At 47.1% G+C, this 26291-nt stretch overlaps 1 protein-coding gene across 2 annotated transcripts in view; it reads left to right on the forward strand.

Annotated features, from left to right (window-relative positions):
* The window catches only part of LOC142583430 (uncharacterized), a 1100669-nt gene that overhangs the window by 465883 nt on the left and 608495 nt on the right, over positions 1 to 26291 (forward strand). For both annotated transcript variants that reach the window (XM_075693897.1, XM_075693898.1), the window contains 3 exons: positions 2611 to 2664; positions 7183 to 7227; positions 7963 to 8016. In XM_075693897.1, the coding sequence (XP_075550012.1) occupies positions 2611 to 2664; positions 7183 to 7227; positions 7963 to 8016 (153 nt within the window). The remainder of the gene's footprint in view (positions 1 to 2610; positions 2665 to 7182; positions 7228 to 7962; positions 8017 to 26291) is intronic.

The raw sequence follows: 26291 nt of genomic DNA on the forward strand, positions 1-26291 counted from the left end.
ATAGGACAAATCAAGGTGTATGCACTGAAAGATAAGCAGGGTAACATCATCAGCAATCTCGAAGATATAATAAAAGCAGCGGAAGAATTCTATACTGACCTTTACAGTACTCAGAGGCTCAGGAACACTCTATTCGAAACAGTAAGGAGCAGTATACAGAAACTCCTCCTATAACTAGAGATGAGGTCAGAAAGGTCTTGCAAGGCATAAAACGGGGAAAAGTGGCAGGAGAGGATGGAATAACATTGATTTAATCAAAGACGGAGGAGACATATTGCTAGGAAAACTGGCGGCTCTCTATACGAAATGCCTATCGACTGCTAGGGTCGCAGAAAACTGGAAGAATGCAAACACAGTAATCCACAAAAAGGGCGACGTTAAAGAACTAAAAAATAGGCCCATTAGCTTACTCCCAGTATGATATAAAATATTTACCAAAATATTCTCCAATAGAATAAGGGCAACACTGGACTTAAGTCAACCAAGGGAGCAGGCTGGCTTCAGGAAAGGTCACTCTACAATGGATCACCAATGGATCATGCAATGGGGGTCATTAACCAGGTTATCGAGAAATCCGCAGACTACAATAAGTCACTCTATATGGCTTTCACAAATTACGAAAAAGCTTTTGATTCAGTAGAGATACCAGCAGTCATAGAGGCATTGCGTAATCAAAGAGTACAGGCCGCTTGCGTAAATACACTGGAAAATATCAACAGAGATTACACGGCCACCTTAATTCTACACAAGAAAAGTGGGAAGATTCCTATAAAGAAAGAGGTTAGACAAAGAGACACAATCTCTCCAATGCTATTCACTCTGTGCTTAGAAGAAGTATACTGCGAAGGCTTAGGGGTAAAGATCGACGGCGAATATCTGAAGAACGTTCGGTTTGCGATGACATTGTTCTGTTCAGCAGCGATGCAGACGAGTTACAACAAACGATTGAGGACCTTAACAGGGAGAGTGTAAGAGTGAGGCTGAAGATTATATGCAGGAGACAAAGATAATGATAAATAGCCTGGCAAAGGAACAAGAGAATATCGCAAGTCAGCCTCTAAAGTATGTGGAGGAGTGCGTTTACCTACGTCAACTAATCACAGGGATCCGTGACCATGAGAAGGAAATTCACAGGAGAATAAAAGTGGGTTGGATCGCTTATGACAGACATCGAGAGCTCCTGACTGGGTGCTTACCGTTATAATTGAAAAGGAAAGTGTACAATCAGTGCATTTTATCGCTGCTGACATACGGCTCAGATACTTGGAGGCTGACAAAGAAGCTTGAGAGCAAGTTAAGGACCTCGAAAAGAGCGATGGAACGAAGAATTCTAGGCATAACTTTAAGACACCGAAAGAGAGCGGTTTGGATCATAGAGCAAATGGGTATAGACGATATTCTAACAGACATTAGGAGAAAGAAATGGCACTGGGCCGGTCATGTAATGCGCAGACTAGATAACTGTTGGACCATTAGGGTGACAGAATGGGTACCAAGAGAAGTGAAGCGCAGAAGTGGACGGCAGATGACTAGATGGTGCGAAGAAATTAGGAAATTTGCAGGTGCTAGTTGGAATCGGTTGGTGCAGGACAGGGGTAATTGGAGATTGCAGGGAGAGGCTTTCGTCCTGGAGTGGACCTGAATAGCCTGATGATGATGATGATGATGATGATGATGATGTCACCACAAATGATGATGTTCTTGTTTTCATTGGTTAAGACGCTGAGTATTTCTTCGTACTGTGAACAAAAGTCCGAATACGACGATAATTGGGAGCGATAAACGGATGCCAGCATTGTATTCCAGTTATTGAGTGACAGGACCTTCTGGTCGAACTCCCCCAGACAGACTTGCCCAGCATATTGCGGAACGAGAGATCACGACGACAAGTGGACACAATCGACAATTTATTGCCTCTATCGATGTATAAAGAGTGTTCCGTTGTCATATCGATAACACCCTCACAGTTAAGGGGAAAGACCGAATCGTCTGGAGGACCAATGAAGTACATCTTGTGTTCTGTTTTTTTCTGGCAGCTATAAATGACAGGTGCGACACACGACACGAGGAGTGCTTTAATTTATTAAAGCTATCATTCTCACATTTCCTTGCCAGATATTTGGGCTTTGCTAAAACTGTCAGAATTATTACACAGTTTTCAACAACAATTATGCTTTTAGCACATCTAGTTCGAGCTCCGTTGTTGTGAGCTATAAATTTTTATAAAGCTTTAATAGTAAAGAGCTGCCCGTTAGACAAACCTGTGTAGAAATCTTAGAGTGTACGTCATAATTACTCATATCTGTGTTTGTTCATATGGAAGCACTGCACATATCTAAGGGAACGTACTTCTGTAACGCATAGTGTTGTATTTGTTTCAATATACCATAGTTAAAATAGCTTTGTACGGATGTTCCGGAACGAGTCCAATAAAAATTGTATCTCGTTTTATAATTGTGTACCAGCATTTTTCCGTGTATTAGGCCTTTATATTCTGTCCGAAGGATGGTGCTTTACTTTACAGCTCTGCTTACGTATTTTCATGCATGTTCTAGTGTTGATATACTGCTGGAACAATGTCGTTAACCGTTCCTTACATTCTCTTTCCAGGGGCCAGCCGGACCACGAGGGGAGCGAGGCAGAGACGGGCCCCCGGGGCCACCGGTGAGCCGTCGCGTCTCTAATTTCTGATTTACGTAGGAAAACACGGGATCCCTTATTTGTTTGCTCAATGACCACACCTAGAAATAAGTTCGCAAATTTCTATCGTTAGCGAAACTCGGAAAAACTGCACATTGCAGCTTTCTGGATGAATTAATCAAATGTGTTGACGCTTCCAAAACCTAGACGTATATACGTGAGGCAAGTCACACAGAAGTGTTGTGATGGTTTGAAATCATAATGTGGCTTATTGCCATGTTTTGTTCTTTCTTAAACTTCTCAAAAGGATGGAGCAGTCTGATATACGCAATGAGACAGGTAGGTAAGAACTGTGGAGAGGAGCAGCTGGACACGCAAAGATTTTTTTTTATTAAAAACGAAAGGCTTAAGTACCGCGCAATGCGGGAAACTCAACATGCTTTTCGAGGTATGTTTTTGCAACTGCCGACTGTCGAAATTCAAAGAAAATAGCTTTGTTTCATTTTTTTCAGAAACCTAAAACAGAGAACTCGCACATTCGTGACTTCATCCTTATACCAGATGTTATCGGAGAACTTTTTCTTGTGCAAGTTGATGCTTCGGTCTTGTGAACGTACTCTTCCTGGCGCAAAGTGAAGCAGGGCAACAGAAAAAGAGATACCGACTCAGAAGCGCCAACTCTTGATTAGTAGACAAAAACGAAAACTTCCACGTACGCGGACTGCAGAAAATGCGTGATGTAGAAACACAACATCTCAGCATGTGTATCTCGAAGAAGCACATTTCTGAAGAAAATAGCCTAATTGATGCGTCGCTAACGCGAGCTGACGTTTTATTTCTGATCTGAAACGCTGCAGAAATCAAGATTTTGGAAATGTCGCGTGCGCCTCAAGCCCAGCCTGCTGGAGAGCCCGGATGAATGCGCGCTGGCTCCGCTGTTGTCGACTATACAGCTATTAGTTTGCTTTGACGGGCACAGGCAACGTCAAGTGTTTTCTTGCTGTTTTAGGCAAGTAAGTGAGGTGCAAGCAGCCTGAATTGTACTCATATGCACTAACATTCGCTAATCGGGCTGCAAAGCTAGAAAAATCAATAAATCAGCATTCTTTTTACTTAGTTTGCTGCTGGGAGTGCCGTCGCCTAGGGATATGTGTTTGTCTTTTTAAAATCGCAGCGCAAGGATTTCACGCTTACCACAGCTCTGTTCGCGCTGAAATATTGCAGAAGGATCGCCTTGGCGGAAGGAACAGTTGGCGTTGTTCGTTGCCTAGTTTGACGAGACGTGCGAATATCAATTCGTTTGCGTCTTTTTGACCCAGCAATTTGAAGCGAATCTCAAAATGCATTTGCTGCGGAATTCGAGGCATGTTTCAGATATTACAAACTGCGAGGAACGCAGACAAAGGCAAATTCGCAGTTCTGTTCTTGAAAAACAAGGCAAGTAATTGTTGGAAGTTTTATATGTATAAATAATGTCGAAAAGGAGGGGGGGGGATGTTAGGTATCTCGCCTGCATTACGGGAGAGCATGGCGTTGGAAATTCGCTTCCAATAACTGCTCGGGGTACATCTGAGAGGAGCTGGCGAAGCCAAGTCCACAGTTAATTTTTCACAAGCTAGTTAAGCAAAGCCAAGTGGCAAAATTAACCATCTAGGCTTCGAATTGGATCTTTTTGGAAAATTTGATGAAGCAGGAAGCTGCGGTAAGCACGAAATCTCTTTCTACGGGCGTGCGCGTTCCACAGTGGCTGATGTAAGCTTCACCTTAATACAAATAATGATTGTGGCGGCAGCATTTAGCATGCGAAAATAAAAATAGCACCTGCAAACGGAGGCAACAGGAGAACACCCGATGTTATGATCAAGCGGAGCCAGGTCTCAGGTATGGTCCATGGCGGGGCCTGTCCGATCCTGTCGGGGGTTTTGTTCGCCTCAAAGATCGGCTGTCCACGATTCGCCTTTTCCACAACAATACAGCGTGTACGTTTCACCACCTTAGAAAACAGAGGTGGTGAAGCTTCTGTTGCTCTGGTTGCTATCGAATACTTATTGTGATACACAGCCCGTTCACCTGCCATGTTTCCTCTTTCTTCTGCGGCATGTTTACGGCAGTTCAATAATCCTAAAATCCTTAACAAAGGTTCCGAAATATGCGCGCTAGTAATACGCAACCGAGAATCACAAATGTTAAGTTAAAGCGTTGAAGAGAATCGAAAAATTTCCACTACGCCTGCACATTTGCATTGCTGCCGTATGCTCGGCTCACCTCTCAAAAAAGACGCCACCAGGGGAAATCGTTGTGCTGCAGGTTTCTGAAAAGGTCCATTCGCAGTTTCAGCTAGGCTTATTCCACGCCAACTATCCCAACCATGGCACTTGAGCAATATATATTTTTCAACTAATTAAAGAAATACATGTATCTAAGCATTAGCTTATCATTTCCTTCCCAAGAATATTTCGGCTGGAAAAAAATCCTTCGGTGCCCCGTCAGGGGCATTTCAATTTCACAAAACGCTGGGAAACTAGGTGCGAAAACAAAATTTGCCGAAAATCAGCTGTTTCACGCCTTCCTTCAAACGTTGGGTTGTCTGAAGGCCGTGCTTTCATTAAGAAAGAGTTTCGCAAAATAATTGTGTGATTTTAACCCGTAAGACAGAGGCAAAAATGTGAAAATTATAGCGTTTTGGGGAAAATTTTCATACAGGACAGTCTTGGAAGAAGACCAGGAATTATTTTTAACGAGCCGTCGCTAACATGCGCTGTCTTTGGAAATTTTATTTTCACGAATGTGTTGCCCACAGGCTTAAAATACAAACGTGGTTCTGGAAAAAAAACGCAATTTTGGCTTTTCTTTATAGGTAGTCCAGACCTAGGTAGTCCATAAAAAGATAAGCGAAAAACCAGGTATAATTGTGAAGCATAACAACTTTCACCACGGAAAGTTTAATCGAAGTAGTTTGCGTTTTCACCCAAGATCCACTGTGGTTGCTCAGTGACTTTGGCGTTGAGCTGCTAAGCACGAGGTCGCGGGATCAAATCCCGGCCACGGCGGCCGCATTTCGATGGGGGCGAAATGCAACACCCGTGTACTTAGATTTAGGTGTACGTTAATGAAACCCCACAAGAATTGCCCACTACGACATGCCTCATAAAAAAATTGAATTTGAGTCCCACCATTGCAAAATATTGGTTCCTGCTTCGACGTCATCTCAAAGCACGTCAGCGGGAAACTCAAGCTAACTATTTTTTCTGCGTAAACAATTAGCTGGTGTATCCACAGCATGTGCTTTCTGGTTCATTTCTTCTTTCATTTACTGTATTCTTTGCATAATAAGGCAAAAGCCTTAGGAAGCTGGTTGCGCGATGGCCTTGATAGAATGCGCCGTCTAGTCGAGTTGTACAAAAAGAAAGACCACGTGACCTTCTCCGTGCTGTGCTTGGTTCGCGGTTGACTGAGCAAAGGTCGGGCAGGCATGTAATGCAGGCGAGCTTTGACAACCAGCTCAACAAAGATATAAAATCTGGCTACATAAGTCGCTTTTGAATGCTGTAGTCGAGTCCCGCTTGCAGTTGAAAATCAGTGGCGAGGACTGGAGCACATCGGCGAAAGTAATAGAGACTGGAAGACTGGTGCCTTATATGCACCAGTGTTAGCCATAACCTTAATCTGGTTACCAGATAGCGGATTCCTGTAATTCTTTCCCGATCTAAACAAGTTTGCACAGTTGTGCGTTCGAATCACTCATGCTCAGCAGTGAAGGTGCCAGGCATGCCAAACGCTTTAGGCATTGTGCCATGGGCGTTGTCTATGAAGTCCTCCGTTCCTGGAGCCAGTGCTGCATTGCTAGAACGAAATCCGTCAATAATATCCGGCTGACCGAGTACGCTAACAGCATTGGTAAAGCAGAGGGTGCACGTTATCCTGCGCATCACAAGACCTGCCTAAGCTTGCCTGATTTTTACCAACTAAGATTGTAGCGACGGCCAGAGATCAAATCGCGAGGCAATTATTGGAAGCGTTTCTTATAAGAAAGAAAGGGTCAGCTCGTGTGAGTTACACATCTCTCATGTTGCTTCCTCCAGAAATGTGCTTTCTCGAGAGGCACATAGCATGGTACTGTGTTTCACGTCACACGTTCTCTACACTGTGCGTTGGGAGTTTTGTTAGCCGTCTGAATATAAACAGTTGACGCTTCTTTCTCCCCATCTGTTCCACTGATTCGTGTTCTACTTTGCGCCAGCAACAGCACCTCCCATAGTCATCCCTCCTGCGAGCCGCAAGCGTTTTTTCAATAATGGGTGGTGCACATTGCTCATCTTAATATATAAAAAAAGCGCATTATAATACTGCGCACATTTTTCTGTTCGTCGTTGATAGCGAAATTTAGTTGTACGCAAAACATAGAAAGCAACCTCGAAATATCTGCAGCTTTAAGAAGGCTTCATACAGCGCTATTAGGTTCTCGCTTCTGGAAAGCTATGCTGACGGATCCCTGTCTAAACTATCGCATGTGGCTTAATTGCTGCGTATGTCGTGATGCAGGGAATACGAGGAATTGATGGTCTGCCTGGGCCACCAGGATCAACGGTAAGCTTTCTCCTTCTCAGCGCCAAGAAGCCACTCGGTTCGGGGTAATAATTTTGAGGTGCTTTTACTTCTTTATTGAGGGCTTTGCAGAAAAACTAAAATAAAGTGTACTGCACCCCCCCCCCCCCGCAAGCATCCCACATTCGCCAAAGCAAAAACACACACAAAAAGAAAATTAAAAAACACTAAATTTTATCTCATTGCATTTTACCGATAGTGACAGAGTCACCAATGAGAAATACATTTTGATTATGTCCAGTGGAAGATAATAGAGTTAACCGCTAAACAAGCACGTGTCCACTGTCGGGAAAATTCAACGCCAAGACTGCTTTTCTGTTTGCACTTTTTTGTCGTCGATGCTTTTTAATTTGCCTGGCTTTAAATCTAACCGAATCATAGCTAACGCAACATTGAGCCGTGCTAGAAAAAATTGGGCTTGCACGCACGGATGCAAGAAGTCGGAAGCTTAAAGGGCGCTTCAGACATAAATCAAATGGCTCAAATTTCTTTCGTTCTAAGCTATAGCCAGACACTCATCCCCTGACCTTAATACTCACACACAATAACATAAGGTCCTATGTCAAAATTTTCTTTGCATAAGTTCCATGTGCGGATGCAAGCGCGTGGGACTACTCAGCATCCATAAACACTATAACAGCCGACGTTCAGGCAATGTATTCTTTTTCTGATCTGTGTGATTTATTTTGCCATTAACGCGCACGTCAAATTATCCAGGGTGCTGTCGGGCGCCCAGGCCCACCAGGATTCCCGGGGTCTCCAGGAATAAAGGTGAGTGGAGTCCATCCTGGTCATTGTGCGTCATTTTCAAAAATCCACTTTCAAGGACAGCGAGACGAGCAACCAATTCTGCGTTTTTGTGCAGTTTATTTTTGTGAAGAAGGCACGAACAATATATGGGTAAATATGTTACTACAAGAATACTCGCAGCGTAGGTATAAAACGTATGCCCATACCACCAGGCATTAAAGTTAGGCTGCTAGTTGCCACACAATATGTCGCCTCAGGCAGTGCTGTGCCCAGCCAATTAGTGTTTGCTTTTCTTTCCAATTCAATAATGGCATTTGCCTTCTTCCGATGGCTCTGGATCTGTTTGTGCGCCACTACGGCGCAGATAAAAAGAGGAGGGTAGCTTATTCGTTTTCGCGATGTGTACTCAATTGCGACTGAACCCTAACATATGCAAAGGACTAGGAAATGGTGGTGGCTCCCAAAGGAGTCGTTGGGCCACCGTCGTCATTACAATCCAAATGAAGCATTTTGTTGTGCCGTATACTGTAGTTCATGGCCAATAGTGCTTCACTTTTCAACTGCAAGCTATCACGCTGTGAAATAGCATCATGTATCACCGCAAGCTCCGTCGCTAGAGTTTTTCATTGCTTCAACATGGCTGAACTCTCCTAAGCACATCGCTGTGGTTCAAGCATGCAAGGTCATGCACACGAAGATACCATACTGCACGAGTGAAGTGCCGACAACTTGTACCTTGGTCCTTCGCATCCCTGTTCTTGTATTCTTGAGCTGAAGCAGTAGAGATATTTAATCCTTCAGAGAATCTGCTTCCCATTACACTAAGAAAAAAAAAACGACAGGGGATCTATGCGTGGTAGCGTTTCCAAATCATCAGCATTTGATCACATCCATTAAAAAACCTTGTAGGGAAGTGCCATCAAGAAACGTTTGGGAACGACTGGTGTCAGACGAATATATGTGTTCTTTCTAGTTTAAACGACTATCGCTGCTTTGTGGAGACAGGAAGTGGTAAAGTTATGAAAGGAGCCCAATTTCAGCGCCATCCAGCCGCAGTAATATCACTTGCGCCATGTGTTGATGCATTCACGAGTGGAACCAGGTCTTGGCCGACTTTCAGGAGTTCAGAAATGAACTATGCGGATTCGACCCAAAGTGAATATTCGCCTAAGAGAACACGGTGTTTGCGAGGGACGTTCTTGTTTTTAAATACAGTTCACAAGTAGAGACCATGACGAATCTCCGCTCGGGGAAGCGCCTCGTTCAACATAAGCTCTCCTATCGGGAACCTGGCCATACGTGGCGTTAGGGAAAAAGGAAACAGATATTTCATCCCCTGTTCTTGAACAGCTTACGTCACTCCTATTATGCGAGAAGTAACAGAATTACACACACAAATACACCGATTAGCCAGTTCTGCCGAAGAGCTCTACCGGTTGCTGCCGTCATGAAAGCAAAAGCCATCGCCATATAGCTTAAAACTTCTCACTTGCCAAGATGGCGGCATCAGAACTCGCAGAGCTTCGAGTCGCACTACACTTATTAAAGACGAAGGCACACACAAATCGACCATTTTTTGCAATTCGAAGATGACACTGCAGTGTTTACTTCCAGTCTTACAGGGCAGTCCGACTGATGGTGTTCGAAATTACAAAAGCCATACATCATCTGACTAAGACATGACACAAAATTAATGTTCCGTGGCCACTAAGTCACTGTGCTATTATGAGCAATGAACGCGCCGATCAAGCTGCTCGCTTAGTTCCTGTAGACGACGGCCGCCTATCAATCCTTCTTTCTAGAACAGGTGCTGCAATGATGCTCCGCCTACTTATACGTCAATGCGCCACATCAGAGTGGAATGAACCGCATTTTATGCACGCCAGATTATACCCCCTGGAAGCCTTTGACTTCCACCAAAACCGGCCCGAAGAGACGCGCCCCTTTTGTGTATGCTATGGTTGGACATAGCGTATACCAATGCCTACACGTTCCGCATAGGGATGGCTGACACCGCAGCATGTGGCGACTGCTGTGATAAGGAAAACATTCATCATGCTCTATGCCAGGACCCGCATTACGGTGGGCAAATACAATCGCTTATACATTCGCTTTCCGTCGTGCACAACCAGTGGGACGACCAGCCTCTATCGTAGGAAAGAATTTTACACCGATCATCATCATCATCATCATCATCATCATCATCATCATCATCATCATCATCATCATCATCATCATCATCATCATCATCATCATCATCATCATCATCATCAGCCTGGTTGCACCAACTGCCGGGCAAAGGCCTTTCTCATACTTCAACTACCCCGGTCATGTGCTAACTGTGGCCATGTTGTCCTTGCAAACTACTTAATCTCATCCGCCCACCTAACTTTCTGGCATCCCCTGCTACGCTTCCCTTCCCTTGGAATCTAGTCCATAACCCTTAATGACCAGCGGTTATCTATGTCCTGCCCATGCCCATTTTTTTTCTTGATTTCAACTAAGGTGTCATTAAATCGCGTTCATTCCCTCACCCAATCTGCTATTTTATTATCCATTAACGTTACACCTATAAATCTTCTTTCCATAGCTTCTTGCGATGTGCTCAATTTAAGTAGAACCCTTTTCGTAAGCCTCCAAGTTTCTGCCCCGTACTTGAGTACTGGTAAGACACAGCTGTTATAAACTTTTCTCTTGTGGGATAATGGCAACCTACTGTTCATGATCTGAGAATGCCAGCTAAACGCATCCCAGCCCATTCTTATTATTCTGATTATTTCGGTCTCATGGTCCGGATCGGCGGTCACTACTTGTCCTAAGTAGATGTATTCCCTTACCACTTCCAGTGTCTCGCTACCTATCGTAAACAGCCGTTCTCTTCCGAGACTGCTAAACATTACTTTAGCTTTCTGGAGATTAATTTTTAGACCCACCCTTCTGCTTTGCCTGTCCAAGTCAGTGAGCACGCATTGCACTTGGTCCCCTGTGTAACTAAGCAAGGCAATATCATCAGCGAATCGCAAGTTACTAAGGTATCCTCCATTAAATTTTATCCCCAATTCTTCCCAATCCAGGTCTCTGAATACCTCCTGTAAACACGCTGTGAATAGCCTTGGAGAGATCGTATCTCCCTGCCTGACGCCTTTGTTTATTTGAATTTTGTTGCTTTCTTTATGGAGGACTACGGTGGCTTTGGAGCTCCTATAGACATCTTTCAGTATTTTGATATATGGCTCGTTTCCACCCTGATTCCGCAATCCCTCCATGACTGCTGAGGTTTTGACTGAATCAATCGCTTTCTCGTAATCAATGAAAGCTATATTTAAGGGTTGGTTATATTCCGTACATTTCTCTATCGCCTGATTCATAGTGTGAATGTGGTCTTTTTTTGAGTAGCCTTTACCGAATCCTGCCTGGTCCTTTGGTTTACAGAAATTTTAGGAGTTCCTGAATCTATTTGCGATTACCTTAGTAAATAATTTGTAGGCAACGGACCGTAAGCTGATCGGTGTATAATTTTTCAAGTCTTTCGTGTCCCCTCTCTTATGAATTAGGATTATGTTAGCGTTCTTCCAAGATTCCGGTACGCTCGAAGTCATGAGGTAAGGAGTATAGAGGGTCACCAGCTTTTCTAGAGCAATCTCTCCACCATCCTTCAACAAATCTGCTGTTACGTGATACTCCCTTGCTGTTTTCTCCCTTTGCATAGCTCTCAAGGCTTTCTTTACTTCTTCCGGCGTTACTTGTTGGATTTCAAATTCCTCTAGACTATTCTCTATTCCATTATCATCGTGGGTACCACTGGTACTGTACAAATCTCTATAGAACTCCTCAGCTACTTGAACTATCTCATCTATATTAGTAAAGATATCGCCGGCTTTCTCTCTTAGCGCATACATCTGCTGCTTGCCTATTCCTAGTTTCTTCTTCACTGGTTTTAGGCTTCCTACGTTTCTGAGAGCATTTTCAATTCTATCCGTATTATACTTCCTTCTGTCAGCAGTCTTACGCTTGTTCATTAACTTCGAAAGTTCTGCCAGTTCTATTCTCGGTGTATGGTTAGAGGCTTGCATACATTGGCGTTTCTTGATCAGATCTTTCATCTCGTGCGATAGCTTACTGGCATCCTGTTTAACGGAGTTACCAGCGACTTCTATTGCGCACTCCTTAATGATGCCCATAAGATTGTCGTTCATATCTGCAACACTAAGGTCGTCTTCCTGAGTTAAAGCTGAGTACCTCTTCTGTAGCTTGATCCGGAATTCCGGCATTTTACCTCTGACCGCTGACGCATCCATCGGCTTCTTATGTACCAGTTTCTTCCGTTCCCTCCTCAAGTCTAGGCTAATTCGAGTTCTTACCATCCTATGGTGATTGCAGCGCACCTTGCCGAGCACGTGCACATCTTGTATGAGGCCAGGGTTAGCGCAGAGTATAAGGTCTATTTCATTTCTAGTCTCGCAATTCGGGCTCCTCCACGTCTACTTTCGGCTATCCCGCTTGCGGAAGAAGGTATTCATTATCCGCACATTATTCTGTTCTGAAAAGTCTACTAATAACTCTCCCTTGCTATTCCTAGTGCCTATGTCATATTACCCCACGGCCTTGTCGCCAGCCTGCTTCTTGCCTACCTTGGCATTGAAGTTGCCCATCAGTATAGTGTATTTTGTTTTGACTTTACCCACCTCCGATTACAGGTCTTCATAGAAGCTTTCGACTTCCTGGTCATCATGACTGGATGTAGGGGCGCAGACCTGTACGACCTTAAATTTGTACCTCTTATTAGGTTCACAACAAGACCTGCCACCCTCTCGTTAATGGTATAGAATACCTGTACCTTACCAGCTATATCCTTATTAATCAGGAATCCGACTCCTAGTTCTCGCCTCTCCGCTAAGCCCCGGTAGCAAAGGAGGGGCCCGCTTTTTAGTACTGTTTATGCTTCTTTTGTACTCCAAACTTCACTGAGCCCTATTATATCCCATTTACTGCCCTCTAATTTCTCCAACACCACTGATAGACTCGCCTCACTAGATAACGTTCTAGCGTTAAACGTTGCCAGGTTAAGATTCAAATGGCGGCCTGTCCGGAAGCAGGGATTTTTAGCACCCTCTGCTGTGTCGCAGGTCAGACCGCCGCCGTGGTCAGTTGCTTCGCAGCTGCTCGGGACTGAGGGCCGGGGTTTGATTGTTGTAATTATTTAGGAGGCTGTGGCCAATGCTGCACCAGGGTGGCCATTCGTTCTGTGGGGAGGGAGTGCGTTACCAGTTCTGGTCACCGGGATCAGGCCGCACTCCTGGCCTGTTTATGCAACTTGATGAACACGCGGAGTTATTTTTTTTTATCTGGTGGAAAAATGCGCGGCACCGGGATTAGAACTATGGTCCTCTTGAACGCGAGGCGGATGCTCTACCTGTACGCAACCGCTGCCTCTACAATATAGACGGGACTTCCAGACGCATCAAAAGGCCGTGCAAGCTCTAGTTTGCTGCTTGTTGTATACAGGCCGGTGTCAACGCCTGCATGTAATTGGTATGCCTTTTTTGTTACCTGTTCCGGTTCTTTCTCGCAGTGCCCTGTTTCCAACGTATGTATTCCACAGCCCAGTGCAGGGTAGCAAACCTGAAACTCGCCTCTGGTTAACATCCCTGCCTTTTTATTCTCTCTCTCTCTCTCTCTCTTTCGCATATCGAATGCTCCATGGACACAGACATAACAGTGCGAAAGCAGCGTCTCTCGCTACGTCGCGAACCAAATTCTTCCAGTTTGAAATGTTTCTCAAACTAGTGCTGTGAGAATGGACGCCATAGTGTATTGCATGGGTTGTACTACGGCTTCGGTGTTGCCATCTACTTCTATCATCGCGAATGTCTCCATAAGCGAAAGGACGACAAACTACTTAAAATTGCTGTGCACACTGGCACTTAACATTCATCTAAATTTTATTTTTGGAGGTACGCGTTACAAAGGTTGTCCGAACTACCATGCACCAAGATTCAAAGATATGCGCATTCCACGTAGCTGGACAGAACCGAGGCAATATTGTAGCACTCTTCAATGAAGCACACTAAACACACTGGTTTATTGTGGGTGAACTTGTGCCCGGAAACTCAATATTAAGCATTCACACACTTTTAAAAGAAGAGTTAACAGCAGCCTATTCCACAGTCAACCGCGTCTCCTGCCGAACGCACTTTTCACGCGCCCCGAAGGCCAAGAGCCACGCCGTGGCTTCTCATTGGACGGCAGACTCGGGCGCTGCCGTGAGCGCGTGCACGGGAGACACGCGCTGTATCGCCATGCGCGAGGCGTTGCTGGCGCTCTTCTAATGGCGATGCGACGAGTAATGGGCTTTAGCGATGAGACGCTTGCAAAGGTGCCTCACGAGAGCGCTCGTACGTGGCATGCGGAGAGCTCACTGCGGCAATATTGTTTGCCGTCGCTTTGAGATATCCAGATAATCTTTTGCATTCCGCGTAATTACATAATTAATCTGAATAATCATTGCGCTTCTCAAATATTATAATTAGGTGAAAAATGTCAAACAGAAAATTGCAGAGCAACATTAAAAGCTACCGATAGAGCTTTCTGTTGCTCAATACGTGCTGCATAAATGTTTTTTCGAGCTGAAAGAAGTATGCGAATACACGCGAAGTGCCTTGAGCGGCCAGTCGTTCGGCAGTTTTGCGTGTATCCACGAGTGACTTTCGCGCTCGGCAAAACAATTGGATATGCGACGGAGTGTCGACACTACTCCAATGCATAATTACAAGCTAATATACAAATAATCAGAAGAATAAGAATGGGCTGGGGTGCGTGTGGCAGGCATTCTCAGATCATGAACAGCAGTTTGTCATTATCCCTCGACAGAAAAGTATATAACAGCTGTGTCTTCCAGTACTCACGTACGCGGCAGAAACCTGGAGGCTTACGAAAAGGGTTCTACTTAAATTGAGGACGACGCAGCGAGTTATGGAAATAAGAATGATGGGTGTAACGTTAAGGGATAAGAAAGCAGCAGGTTGGGTTTGGGAACAAACGCGAGTTAGTGACGTCTTAGTTGGAATCAAGAAAAAGAAATGGGCATGGGCAGGACATGTAATGAGGAGGGAAGATAACCGATTGTCATTAAGGGCTACAGACTGGGTTCAAAGGGAAGGGAAGCGTAGCAGGGAGCCGCAGAAAGTTAGGTGGGCGGTTGAGATTAAGAAGCATGCAGGGACGACATGGCCACAATTTGTACATGACCGGGGTAGTTGGAGCAGAATGAGAGAGGCCTTTGCCCTGCAGAGGGCGTAACCTGGCTGATGATGATGATGATGATGATGATGATGAATGTACAATTTCATTCGAAGCCATTCTTCGCTGCATAAGTACACAGCTCCATTTTCGCTGCCTGACTAAATGCTCAACACGCTTCTCGATGATGTGTGATCGGCGCAAGCGCTTTTGTGGTGACAACGGGAAGGTGAAGGCACAATAACACTAATGACATCACGACGACAAGGATGACTTGTCGACTCCGATAATATTGCTACACGCGTGTGGTATTTTATTGTTTGAACAAGGCGCATGGGCCCCATCACTCGAGAAAAGAGGAGGTTGAGTGAACTGGGCTCGCGTTGTTGATTTAACCGGTAAGCGCTGCAACCGCTGTTGTAAATATAACCTCTAAATAGTTGCTCGTCCTACTGACTCGTCCTTCGCGTAACATTGTGGTGGTGATGGAACATTCCCCGAGCTCCGAAGCGGCCGCACCATTGTCTTCTCATCCATGGCTTCCGATGGAACAACCCCGTGGCCACCTCCACAATGTACCTTACGGTTCCTAGTCTCCGTGATTCTGGGACATTCTCCACCCCCAATGGCGTTGGCGTCGACGAGTGGCTCAGGATATAAAGGCGTATTAGCCAAAGCCACCAATGGTGCCCTACCTTCATACTTGCCAATGTAATCTTTTATCTGGACGGGACACCGCGTGTCTGGTTTCACACCCATGAGGTCGAGCTCTCCAGCTGGGACATTCTCAAAGAGAGCCTTCGCGACCTATTCGGCAACCCGTCAGGTCGCCAACAGGCTGCGCGAGAAGAGCTTGCCACCCGTGTCCAATCGTCGACCGAATCGTATGTCTCCTACATACAGGAAGTGCTCGCGCTTTGCCTTAAAGTCGACGAGCACATGACCGAGGTTGACAAGGTGGGCCATATCCTAAAAGGCATCCGGGACGGCGCCTTCAATTTTCTCCTCTATAACGACGTCTCTACCGTCGACGCCATCGTCAAAGAATGCCGAAGCTTGAAGGTAGCCAAAAGCCACCGCGTCGTCCCACAGTTTAACCGGCTCCCAAACACTCCTGCACGTCCTCTTGCTCCGCTCTTACCACCACACGGCCATTTCAAGAGAACGTCACTCGTATCGTTCGTCGTGAGATTGAACCGGCGAGTCGGGCACCCCTTCGTCTACGACCCGTTGACGGTAACTCTGACCAAGCGCCCCCACTATTTCCGTTATTCAAGCAGTTGTGCGGCAAGAAATTGTCAACCTTGGCATCTCTACCGCCTGCTCTGTCTCGCGCCCTGATTCGGCACCCATTCCTGTTTCCACAACCTGTAATGACCAGTATTTCGCTCCCAGACCGCGCAATCCTGCTGAATGGCGAACCCCTTGCGACAAACCGATCTGCTTCCGCTGCCACCGCGTTGGTCTGGTATCCCGCCACTGCCCCACCACCTGAATGCGGTCGTACTGGAGCTTATTCCCTGCTCCTCGCCCATACGCCGACGCCCGCCGTTATTCACCTCACCATCTGTAACCTACTTCTTATGCCACTGACAGCCGCTCCTTCGTGCGATCGCCGTCGCCTCAATGCCGGCGCTTCACGTCGCGCCAACCTCGCCACTTTTCCTCGTCAAACCGACGGTCGGCAAACTCGGCCATGCAGCTTTTAAAGGGAGTGCTGCATTACGTTCGCCTTGTCCAAATCCTCCGTTGACGCTCCTCAAAACACGAACCTCACTCAAGTAGACGCAGATGGTGTTCCGTTGACGGCATTATTCATACTGGAGACCAGGTGACCATAATGAGCGCTGACCTATGTCGTCGCCTGAAAAAACCTCTTACGCCTGCCATCTCGAGCCTTGCTGTTGCCGCCAGGGGTATGTGCACTGCTTGCATAGGAATTTCTGGCCGCCAAGTTCGAGTCCTGTTCACCGTGCTGGCCAGTTGTCCTCATGACCTAATCTTCGGGCTCGACTTTCTGACGACGCATACTGACCACATCGACTGTTCCACCGGTACGCTGTGCCTCGAGCTTCCTCTTCTTCCAGACGCTCGTCCCGAACAACCGAACACCCTCTCCACTACAGCATTTGTTCGCTTACCTCCGAAGGCCCTAACCTTCGTCGAATTGGCCTCAGCGGCAACCGTGCGTCATGGCGACTATGTGTCGTCGCACTTATCCGTGATGTGCTCCTGGCGCGCGACATATTGTGCCACAGTCCGTCGTAATCCTTGCCGCTAACCGGATGTGTCTCCCCGTTATCAATTTTCGATTGACGAAGCAAGTGTTACCTGAAGGCATAGCGTTGGCCACGCTCCGGTCAGTGACAGATGACCACGTTACTGCTTTTGCAGCCGACGCGTTTCCAGATCCGCCTGATTACGCGCAGGATGCTTTGAACCTCGACGGCCCATTACGTTCCATGGTCGCTGTGGACCTCGCACATTACCAAGCAGCCGCCCTACATCGCCTTTTGATTCCCTACCATGAAATATTTGACACTAACAATCGAACACTTGATCAGACGTCTCTTGTTTAGGATCGGATCAACACTGGTGATGCTGTTCTCATTCACCGCCGACCGTATGGCGTGTCCACGTCAGAGCGGCAAGTTATCCAGTAGGAAGTAAACAAGATGCTCGCCAGAGGCACTGTTGAGCCCTCGTTGAGTCCTTGAGCATCACCGGTCGTGCTCGTCAAAAAGAAAGATGGCATGTGGCCTTTCTGAGTTCATTACCGCCACCTAAGCCGAATCACTAGAAAGGACGTTTGCCCTTTACCACGAATCGATGACGCTCTTGATTGTCTTTACCGTGTCAAATACTTTTCGTCCATCGACCTTCAATCTTCAAAGATTTCCGTCGATGATCAAGACCAAAAAAAGACCGCTTTGATCACTCCAGATGGCCTCTAGCAATTCAAGGTTATGCCGTTCGTTTATGCAATGCCCCCGCCGCATTCGAACGAATGACGGGCTCTCTGCTTCAAGATTTCAAATGGGGAACTTGCCTTCGTTGCTTCGACGACGTCCTTGTGTTTTCTCCTACATTTGAGATGCACATTGAGCACGTCATAGCTATCCTTGACGTTTTCCGCAAGGCTGGGCTCCAATTAAAATCTTCGAAGTGCCACTTCGGGCACCGACAGATTACAGTGCCAGGCCATTTCTTCGATGCTTCCGCAGTACAAGCCGACCCGGAGAAGGTTCGTGCAGTAACGGCTTTTCCTGTCCCTCAGTCTGTCAAAGACGTCCGGAGTTTTGTGGGGCTCTCTTCTTCTTTCAGACGGTTCGCGAAAGATTTCGCAGCAATCGCTCGACCACTCACTGAACTTCTGCAGAAAGACGTGGCTTTTACGTGGAGTCCCTCTCAGGCTGGCGCATTTTCACGCCTTATCAGGATTCTCACCAATCCACCGGCCTTGGCCCACTTGGACCCGTCCGCACCTACAGAGGTCCGAACGAAAGGCAGTGGTTACGGGATCAGCGCCGTCTTATCGCAACGCCAACACGGACACGACCGCGTCATAGTCTGCGCTTGCCGGCTCCTGACAACTGCAGAGCGCAACTCTTCGATTACCGAGCGCCAATGTCTTGCTCTCGTCTGGGATGTTTCAAAGTTCCGCCCATATTTATATGGCAAGGCCTTCTCAGTAATCACAGACAATCATGTGCTCTGTTGGCTTTCGTCACTGAAGGATCCTACTGGCTGGATCGGTCGCTGGGCCCTCCGACTACAAGAATATTCCTAGACAGTGACTTAAAGTCGGCACGCCAACACCACGACGCAGATTGCATCTCTCGCTAGCCAGTTGAAGACGCGACCTCTACGTCTGATACTGACACCGACGCCTGGGTTCTCTCTGTTTTTCCACTGCTCCCTGTCGCCGAGCAGCAGCGCCTTGAGCCGTCCTTGCGTATCATCATTGACCGCCTGGAATCGTCACTTGCCGACAGTTCCCATCACTCACTCACACTTCAAGATGGCGTACTCTACCACCACAACGTTCACCCCGACGGCCCTGCATTACTTAAACACTTTCTCTCGGCTGTCCTCCACGAAAGTCACGACATCCCCAGTGCCGGTCATATCAATGTGTCACGTACCTAAGACGGGATCCACCGACGCTTCTTTTGGCCAGGGCTTCCTCGCTCCGTTCAACGATACGTAGCTGCGTGTGCGAAATGCCAGCGACGCAAGACATCATCGACGCTCCCTGCTGGGTACCTTCAACCACTCGACATTCCCGCGGAACCATCCTTTCGGGTTGGTTTTGACTTTTGGCCCTTCTCTTTCTACCTCTGAGAACAGGTAGAAAGGTAGAAAAGGATCGCTGTGGCCACGGATTACGCCATGCGCTACGCCATCACCCAAGCGCTTCCTACAAGCTGCGCCAGAGATTTCGCCGATTTTCTTCTACGCGACGCGATGTTATTACGTTGAGCTGAGCCAGAATTTCTCACAGACCACGTTTGCACATCATTCCTATCAAAAGTTATCCCGGATATCCAGCAGTCCTGTGCCATGAGGCACAGGCTATCCACGTCATACTATCCGCAAACAAATGGCCTCACGAAGAGTCTCAATCGCACTCTCACAGACATGCTGGCGAAATATGTATCTTCAGACCCCACTGATTGGGACCTCGCGCTACCATTTGTCACATTTGCGTATAATTCCTCGCGCCACGACCCAGCCGGCTATTCCCTATTTTTCTTTCTCTTCAGCGGAGAACCAGCACTGCCCCTCGACACAACCCTCCATGTTGGCGCGGCCCCGACCAGTGAATATGACTTGACGCCATCCCCCGTGGTGCCCACGCAAGGGAAATTGCCCGTGACCGCCTTCTCCTGAGAGAGCCAAAGCGTTTGTAGGACCGGTGCCACCGAGACGCGCACTTCCCGTTTGGTCCTTTGATGCTTCTATGGTCTCCGTCGCATCAGATCAGGTTGTCAGAAAAACTAATGTCCATACACAGGTCCATGCCGAGTGTTTCGTGCCGTGACTCCGGTCACCTACCAGATCATCCCTGATGCCCCATCTGCTTCCCAGTGCAGTGATATCGTGCACGTTACACGAGTGAAGCAGTATCACCCTCCCAGTGATGACATTTATACGCTCCGGGGCGTCGCTTCCGCCGCCGGGCGATTATGCTACACGCGTGTGGTATTTTATTGTTTGACCGAGGTGCGTGGCCACCATCACTCGAGAAAAGAAGATTAAGAACGAACTGTGCTCACGCTTTGAATCTAACCGGTCAGCGCTGCAACCACTGTTGTAAATATAACCTGTAAATGGTTGTCCGTCTTACTGAGTCGTCCTTCGTGTAACAATATGACATTCTATATACCGTGCCATGATGTCTAAGGAAATGGGTCAGACAGAGAGACACAATCTCTCCAATGCTATTCACTTCGTGCTTGGAAGAAGTATTCAAGCTATTAAACTGGGAAGGCTTAGGCGTAAAGATCGACGGTAAAGATCAACTTTCTGTTTGCCGGTGACATCGTTCTATTCAGCAACAATGCAGACGAGTTACAGCAAATGACTGAGGACCTTAACAGAGAAAGTGTATGAGTGGGATTGAAGATTAATATGCAGAAGACAAAGATAATGATAAATAGCCGTGCAAAGGAACAATAGTTCAGGATCGCCAGTCGGCCTCTAAAGTCTATGAAGGAGTAAATTTACCTAGGTTTCGCACCAATCACAGGGAATCCTGATCATGAGAAGGAAATGGGGTGGATCGCAAATGGCAGACATTGCCAGCTCCTGACTGGAAGCTTACCATTATCATTGAAAAGGACAGTGTACAATCAGTGCATTTTACCAGTGCTTGCATGTGGAGCCGAGACTTGCAGATTAACAAAGACGCTTGAGAACAATTTAAGCACCGTGCAAAGAGCGATAGAACGGAGATTGCTAGGCATAAGGTTAAGAGACAGAAAGAGAGCAGTTTAGATTAGAGAGCAAACGGGCATAGACAATATTCTAATTGAAATCAAGAGAAAGAAATGGAGCTGGGCAAGTAATGTAATGCGTAGGTTAGACAACCGTTGGACCATTAGGGTTATAGAATGGGTACCAAGACAAGGGAAACGCAATCTAGGACAACAGATGACTAGGTGGAGCGATGAAATTAGGAAGTTCGCGGGCGCTAGTTGGAATCGGTTGGCGCAGCACAGGGGTACTTGGAGCTCAAACGGAAACAGCTGCCTGTTGTTTCCCTCTAATGAACGCTTTGCTGATTACACATAAAGCCCGAATCAAAATCGTGGTCGGCTGCACGCTATGCTGTTATGACCGGGACTAGCCCCTCAGGTAACAGAATCTACGTGGTCATGTCGTAGTGAGGCTGAAAAAACCCAGCAGAGAAACGATCGATAGTTTAACTAAGCTTCTATTGCGCGAACCTGTGCCCACAAAAGCAAGCTACACTCAAAGCACAACTATAACAGCCGACACAGTCGACGATCGTCGGAATCTGATGCGCCGGTCAAGCGCGTCGGCTTTTATACATGAGTAGCAGAAGTTTGCAGAGTATTCGCTGGTGCCCGCATGTCTCCATGGAGTCCTCCTATATTACCATCGAGTGTTGCGCTAGAGGCAACGCTCTACGCGAAATTTGAGTCTAAGTTTGAAGCCCAGCTAGTCGAATTCGAGTCACGCATTCACGCTAAGCTTCAGAATTTCACAGAAACAAGGATAATACGCCTAGCGACTGAAATGGAGTCTGTCCTTACTAGAATCACGAGTAATTAACGCTCAAAGTAGGGCTTGTTGATGTTGATGCATTTGCTGAGACAAGTTACTAGCACTAAAAAGACTGACGGAAGAAAAATTTGGGAGAGGACAAAGCGCTAGAGCTCTATCCTGTCGCAACTTTTTCTTCCGTTAGTCTTCTCAGCGCTAGTAACTGTCTCAGCTAATGGAATCATGACCTCCCTCGAAACTAATCTTACACAACTTGGCCTCTGGCTACAGCACAGAGAACAAACACAGGAGCCCCTCATACCTGTCGTGCAACATCGCATACCCAAGTTCGCCTTCACAATCCCGCCCTATTTCTCCCAAAATACACTCCACCTCCCATCCTCTGCTCACCCACGTTCCACTATGGCGGGACGGGACAATAATCACGCCAATCTTAGACTATTAGAATGAAATTGCCGTCGGTTCAGGGCAAAGCGAGTGGAGCTGCAGCAGTTCCTATCTACGCTGAACGCCCGAGCCTTCATCATTCCCGTTCATTATTCATCATCATCCATCATACACAGTTCAAAGCCAACCTCCCCAGCTACCATGCTCAACCCTCCGACGGCACAGACACGCCATGCATCACCACACTGGTCTTCAGCACACGAAAGGTGCAGCGCATCCAAATTAGTTCCACAGTACTGTGTTTATTAACAGAAATCATAGCCCACACACCGAAGCAGCAACCACTCTACAGTGCTAATATTTATCACACCCCATCACAATCCATACACACACTCATTACCCTTTTGCACCACATTCTTCAAGCAGCAGGGACGCATCACCTACTTATTTGTGGCGACCTCCATTCATAGCATATCGACTGAGGATGCCGCTAGACAACACCCAGGGGGAGGCGCTTCTGGCAACCAATATAGGCCCTGCAACTCACTGCACTCAACTTCCTGTTCCCCATGTACATCAGCACCAGGGTGCATCTGGACAGCAGTCTGGACTTCACACTGAGCCATGCCATTCGAATCTTGACATGGAAACGCACCACACAAAATATCGGAAGTGATCATTACCCCACTCTGATCACACTTCCCTCTCACGTACCATGCAAAATCACCCGCAAGCATTGACAAATCAAATGGGATGACCTTTGCATTACGTGCGGAGACTTTCCTAACGCGCCTATTCAAGATATCGAGGGATGTGTTCAGAGCTTCGTCACACATGTGGCTATCCATAAACAATACATACACACCTCCGCACATACAATAGACAGCAGACTACCAAACCTGTGGTAGGCACACAACAGTCTCTGAACCAGGTGGAAGCACCAGAAACACAACCGAAAACTGCGAAAACGGCCCGTGGGCCTTCAAGCTCAACTAAACTCTTATGCCGACACCCTTAACCACGAAAAATAGGCCCAAATCTGCAACACAATGTCAGGTAATTTTAGCAGCAAACAAGCGTGGAAGCTCCTCCGCCACCTCATCAGCCCCACTTATTCCAGATTAGCTACGCAACAAGACATCAACCGGCTTATTCACAACACAGCCCTCACACCAACAGAGCAAAATCATCAGCTCAAATCCACTCATACTGCATCGGGCACTACCATCCCCCTCCCAGCCTACGCAGGTGCGCGCAACCTAGAACTCGATGCAAACATCACAGAGCAGGAGGCCCGCTCTGCCATACAGTCACTTCGCACCTCCTGGGCACCGGGCACCGACCGAATCACCAACACAATAATATGCAATCTAGGCGACGCATCCATCATCTAGATCACAGAATATTTAATGAATGCAGGCAGAAAGGCGCCCTCCCCCAGTCATGGCGACACGCTAAAATCATATTCAACTATAACCGTAATAAACCTGCCTCATTTGCTAACCTTAGAGCTATCTCCGTCACATGCTGCCTCAGCGAACTTCTAGAACACATAGCACTGTGCAGACTTAGAAACAACATGACCGAGCGTGACCTGTATCCACACATGATCGCTTTCGGTCCCCACCTATCTATACAGGACGCTATGCTGCAACTTATGCACGACGTCCTCGACCCCATTTTCCCAGCCCATACTAAAGCCATTCTCGCCTTAGACCTCCTGAAAGTATTTGAGAATACTCACCATACCGTCATATAGACCGCACTTTCCCCTTTAAACATTGCACATAAAATGTATTCTTACATCCGCACCTTCATCACCAACCATACCAAGGAGCTTACTATAGGCCCCCAGTCCTCCTCCTCTTACACAAGGGGTGGATGCACTACAATGCTTGGTACTATCACCATCCCTATTCAATGCCGCCCTCACCCTCCTTGCTGCTTCTCCTGACCGTATACCGCACATCAGAAACACTGTATATGCCGATGTATATGCCCTGTGGACCACAGCTGGTAACGATAGGCAAATAGAAGACACACTCCAACAGGCAGCCCAGGCAGCCACACATACACTACAGTACTCTCGCTCTATAGGCCTCACTTGCTCCCCAACCAAATCCGAACTACTAATCATGCGTCCGAAACCCAGCACCCTCCCTACAATGTGCAACAACATAACGATAGAGAGACTGTCCATACAGAAGGCAAACACCATAAAGAGACTTGGGCTCCACTATCAAAACAACAGACACAACAGTTTCACTATAAAAAAACTTATAAACACAACAACCACACTTGCACATGTCATCCGGCATGTCTCCGCCAAATATTATGGGCCTAAAGAAAGCGACTTATGCCGCCTCACCAATGCCTTCGTACTGAGCGGCTTTCTGTATACTATCCCCAATGTCAAACTGGACCCCAGGGAAACAGACATCTTAAAAGCCCTTCTTAGGGAAGCTTACAAAATCGCCCTTCATTACACTCCTCACACAGAAACATCTAAACTCCTAGAGCTAGGATTTCACAACGCCACAGACGAGCTCGCTGCAGGCCACCGACAGGCTTAATATCAGAGGCTCACTAAAACCTCTACAGGCAGGCACACACTAGATAGACTTCAGATAGACTCCAGCTCCTCACCCTCTCTACACGCATACGCTCCAACCTCCACATGAAACCTCTACAACGCCGCACGGAGAGCGACCCGCGCACTTGCCCTCCACAAATACTATAGGTCTGACAAGTACGCCGTTTGGGCGCACGCAGCTTGGGAGGCACGGCTGCTGCGACGCCGGTTGAAGACCATAAGGCGAGCGAGCGGGTGCAGGTGAACGATGATTTCCGGCCCACCGCATCATCACATGTCACCTTGCCATATCTTTTTATATCTCTCCCCCGCCCCGCCACATCACCTTGTATATGAGCGTGTTCTCTGAAAGTATGACACAAGTTGTTAGCTTGCGCCACGCATGTCCGTGTCTTTTTCCTTATGTTCGTCAGTGTAACACTAAGCGCAATAAAACCATGAACGTCTGCCAACTAGCCCTGTTCATTGTTTACACATGGGCTATCGGCTCATCACCTCCCCCCTCTCTACCACCTCCACTTCAGTATCAGCAGAAGAGGCTGCAATAGCCCCTACCATTGCCCACACTGATGTCCGGTGCATCCTCTCCGACTCCGAAACCACCATCCTAAATTTTGCTAGAGGCAGGATTCACGAGACGGCCTATGACAATTTACAATTCCTTTCGGCAGAACTATCCCAACAGGTGGAGGTGTTCTGGGTACTTGCGTGATATTAGAAGGAAGAAGAAGCATGTGCTTGCTAAGGTAAAGCTAGGGAAGTGATGGAGAATGTTTTATTAGGATATGGATATATCTGTCCAGTGGTCGATTTAGGCACCAATGGCTTCCTGAACAACTTGGGTTCAGCAAGAGCAGGGGAAAGTAAACATTTCCGCAACAGAGATTAGTGACAGGCGATTGGAAGATTGCAGGAAGAAAACTTGGGAAACCATAAAAAAACGGAGATGTACAAAAACAAAGTTTAATACATGGGCTCAGGATATTTCGTTATGGGAATTTATCATGGGTTTTTTTATCGTCCCTTTTCCTTTCTTTACTTTTTTAACCTAGGTAGGACATTAGGCAGTATAATAGCCAGATCTTTGTGGCGCAACCCACCGCCACCCCGTTTCAAATGGGACGCTGATAACATCCATCCATCCAACCGCGCACTCGCACTCGGGAAACCCTGGCAACGAGGCCACCATTGTCCACGCCCGAGGACTAATAAACCGGGCGGTGAGGGAATCGGACCCGGACGACATGAGAGAGAGCTTGCATACCTTCAGCGAGCTGACGCAGGCCTATAGGGTTGAACGCCAGCTCTACCCCCCCGCCCATCC

The sequence above is a fragment of the Dermacentor variabilis genome, chromosome 5, assembly GCF_050947875.1.
Source record: "Dermacentor variabilis isolate Ectoservices chromosome 5, ASM5094787v1, whole genome shotgun sequence".
Lineage (NCBI taxonomy): Eukaryota > Metazoa > Arthropoda > Arachnida > Ixodida > Ixodidae > Dermacentor > Dermacentor variabilis.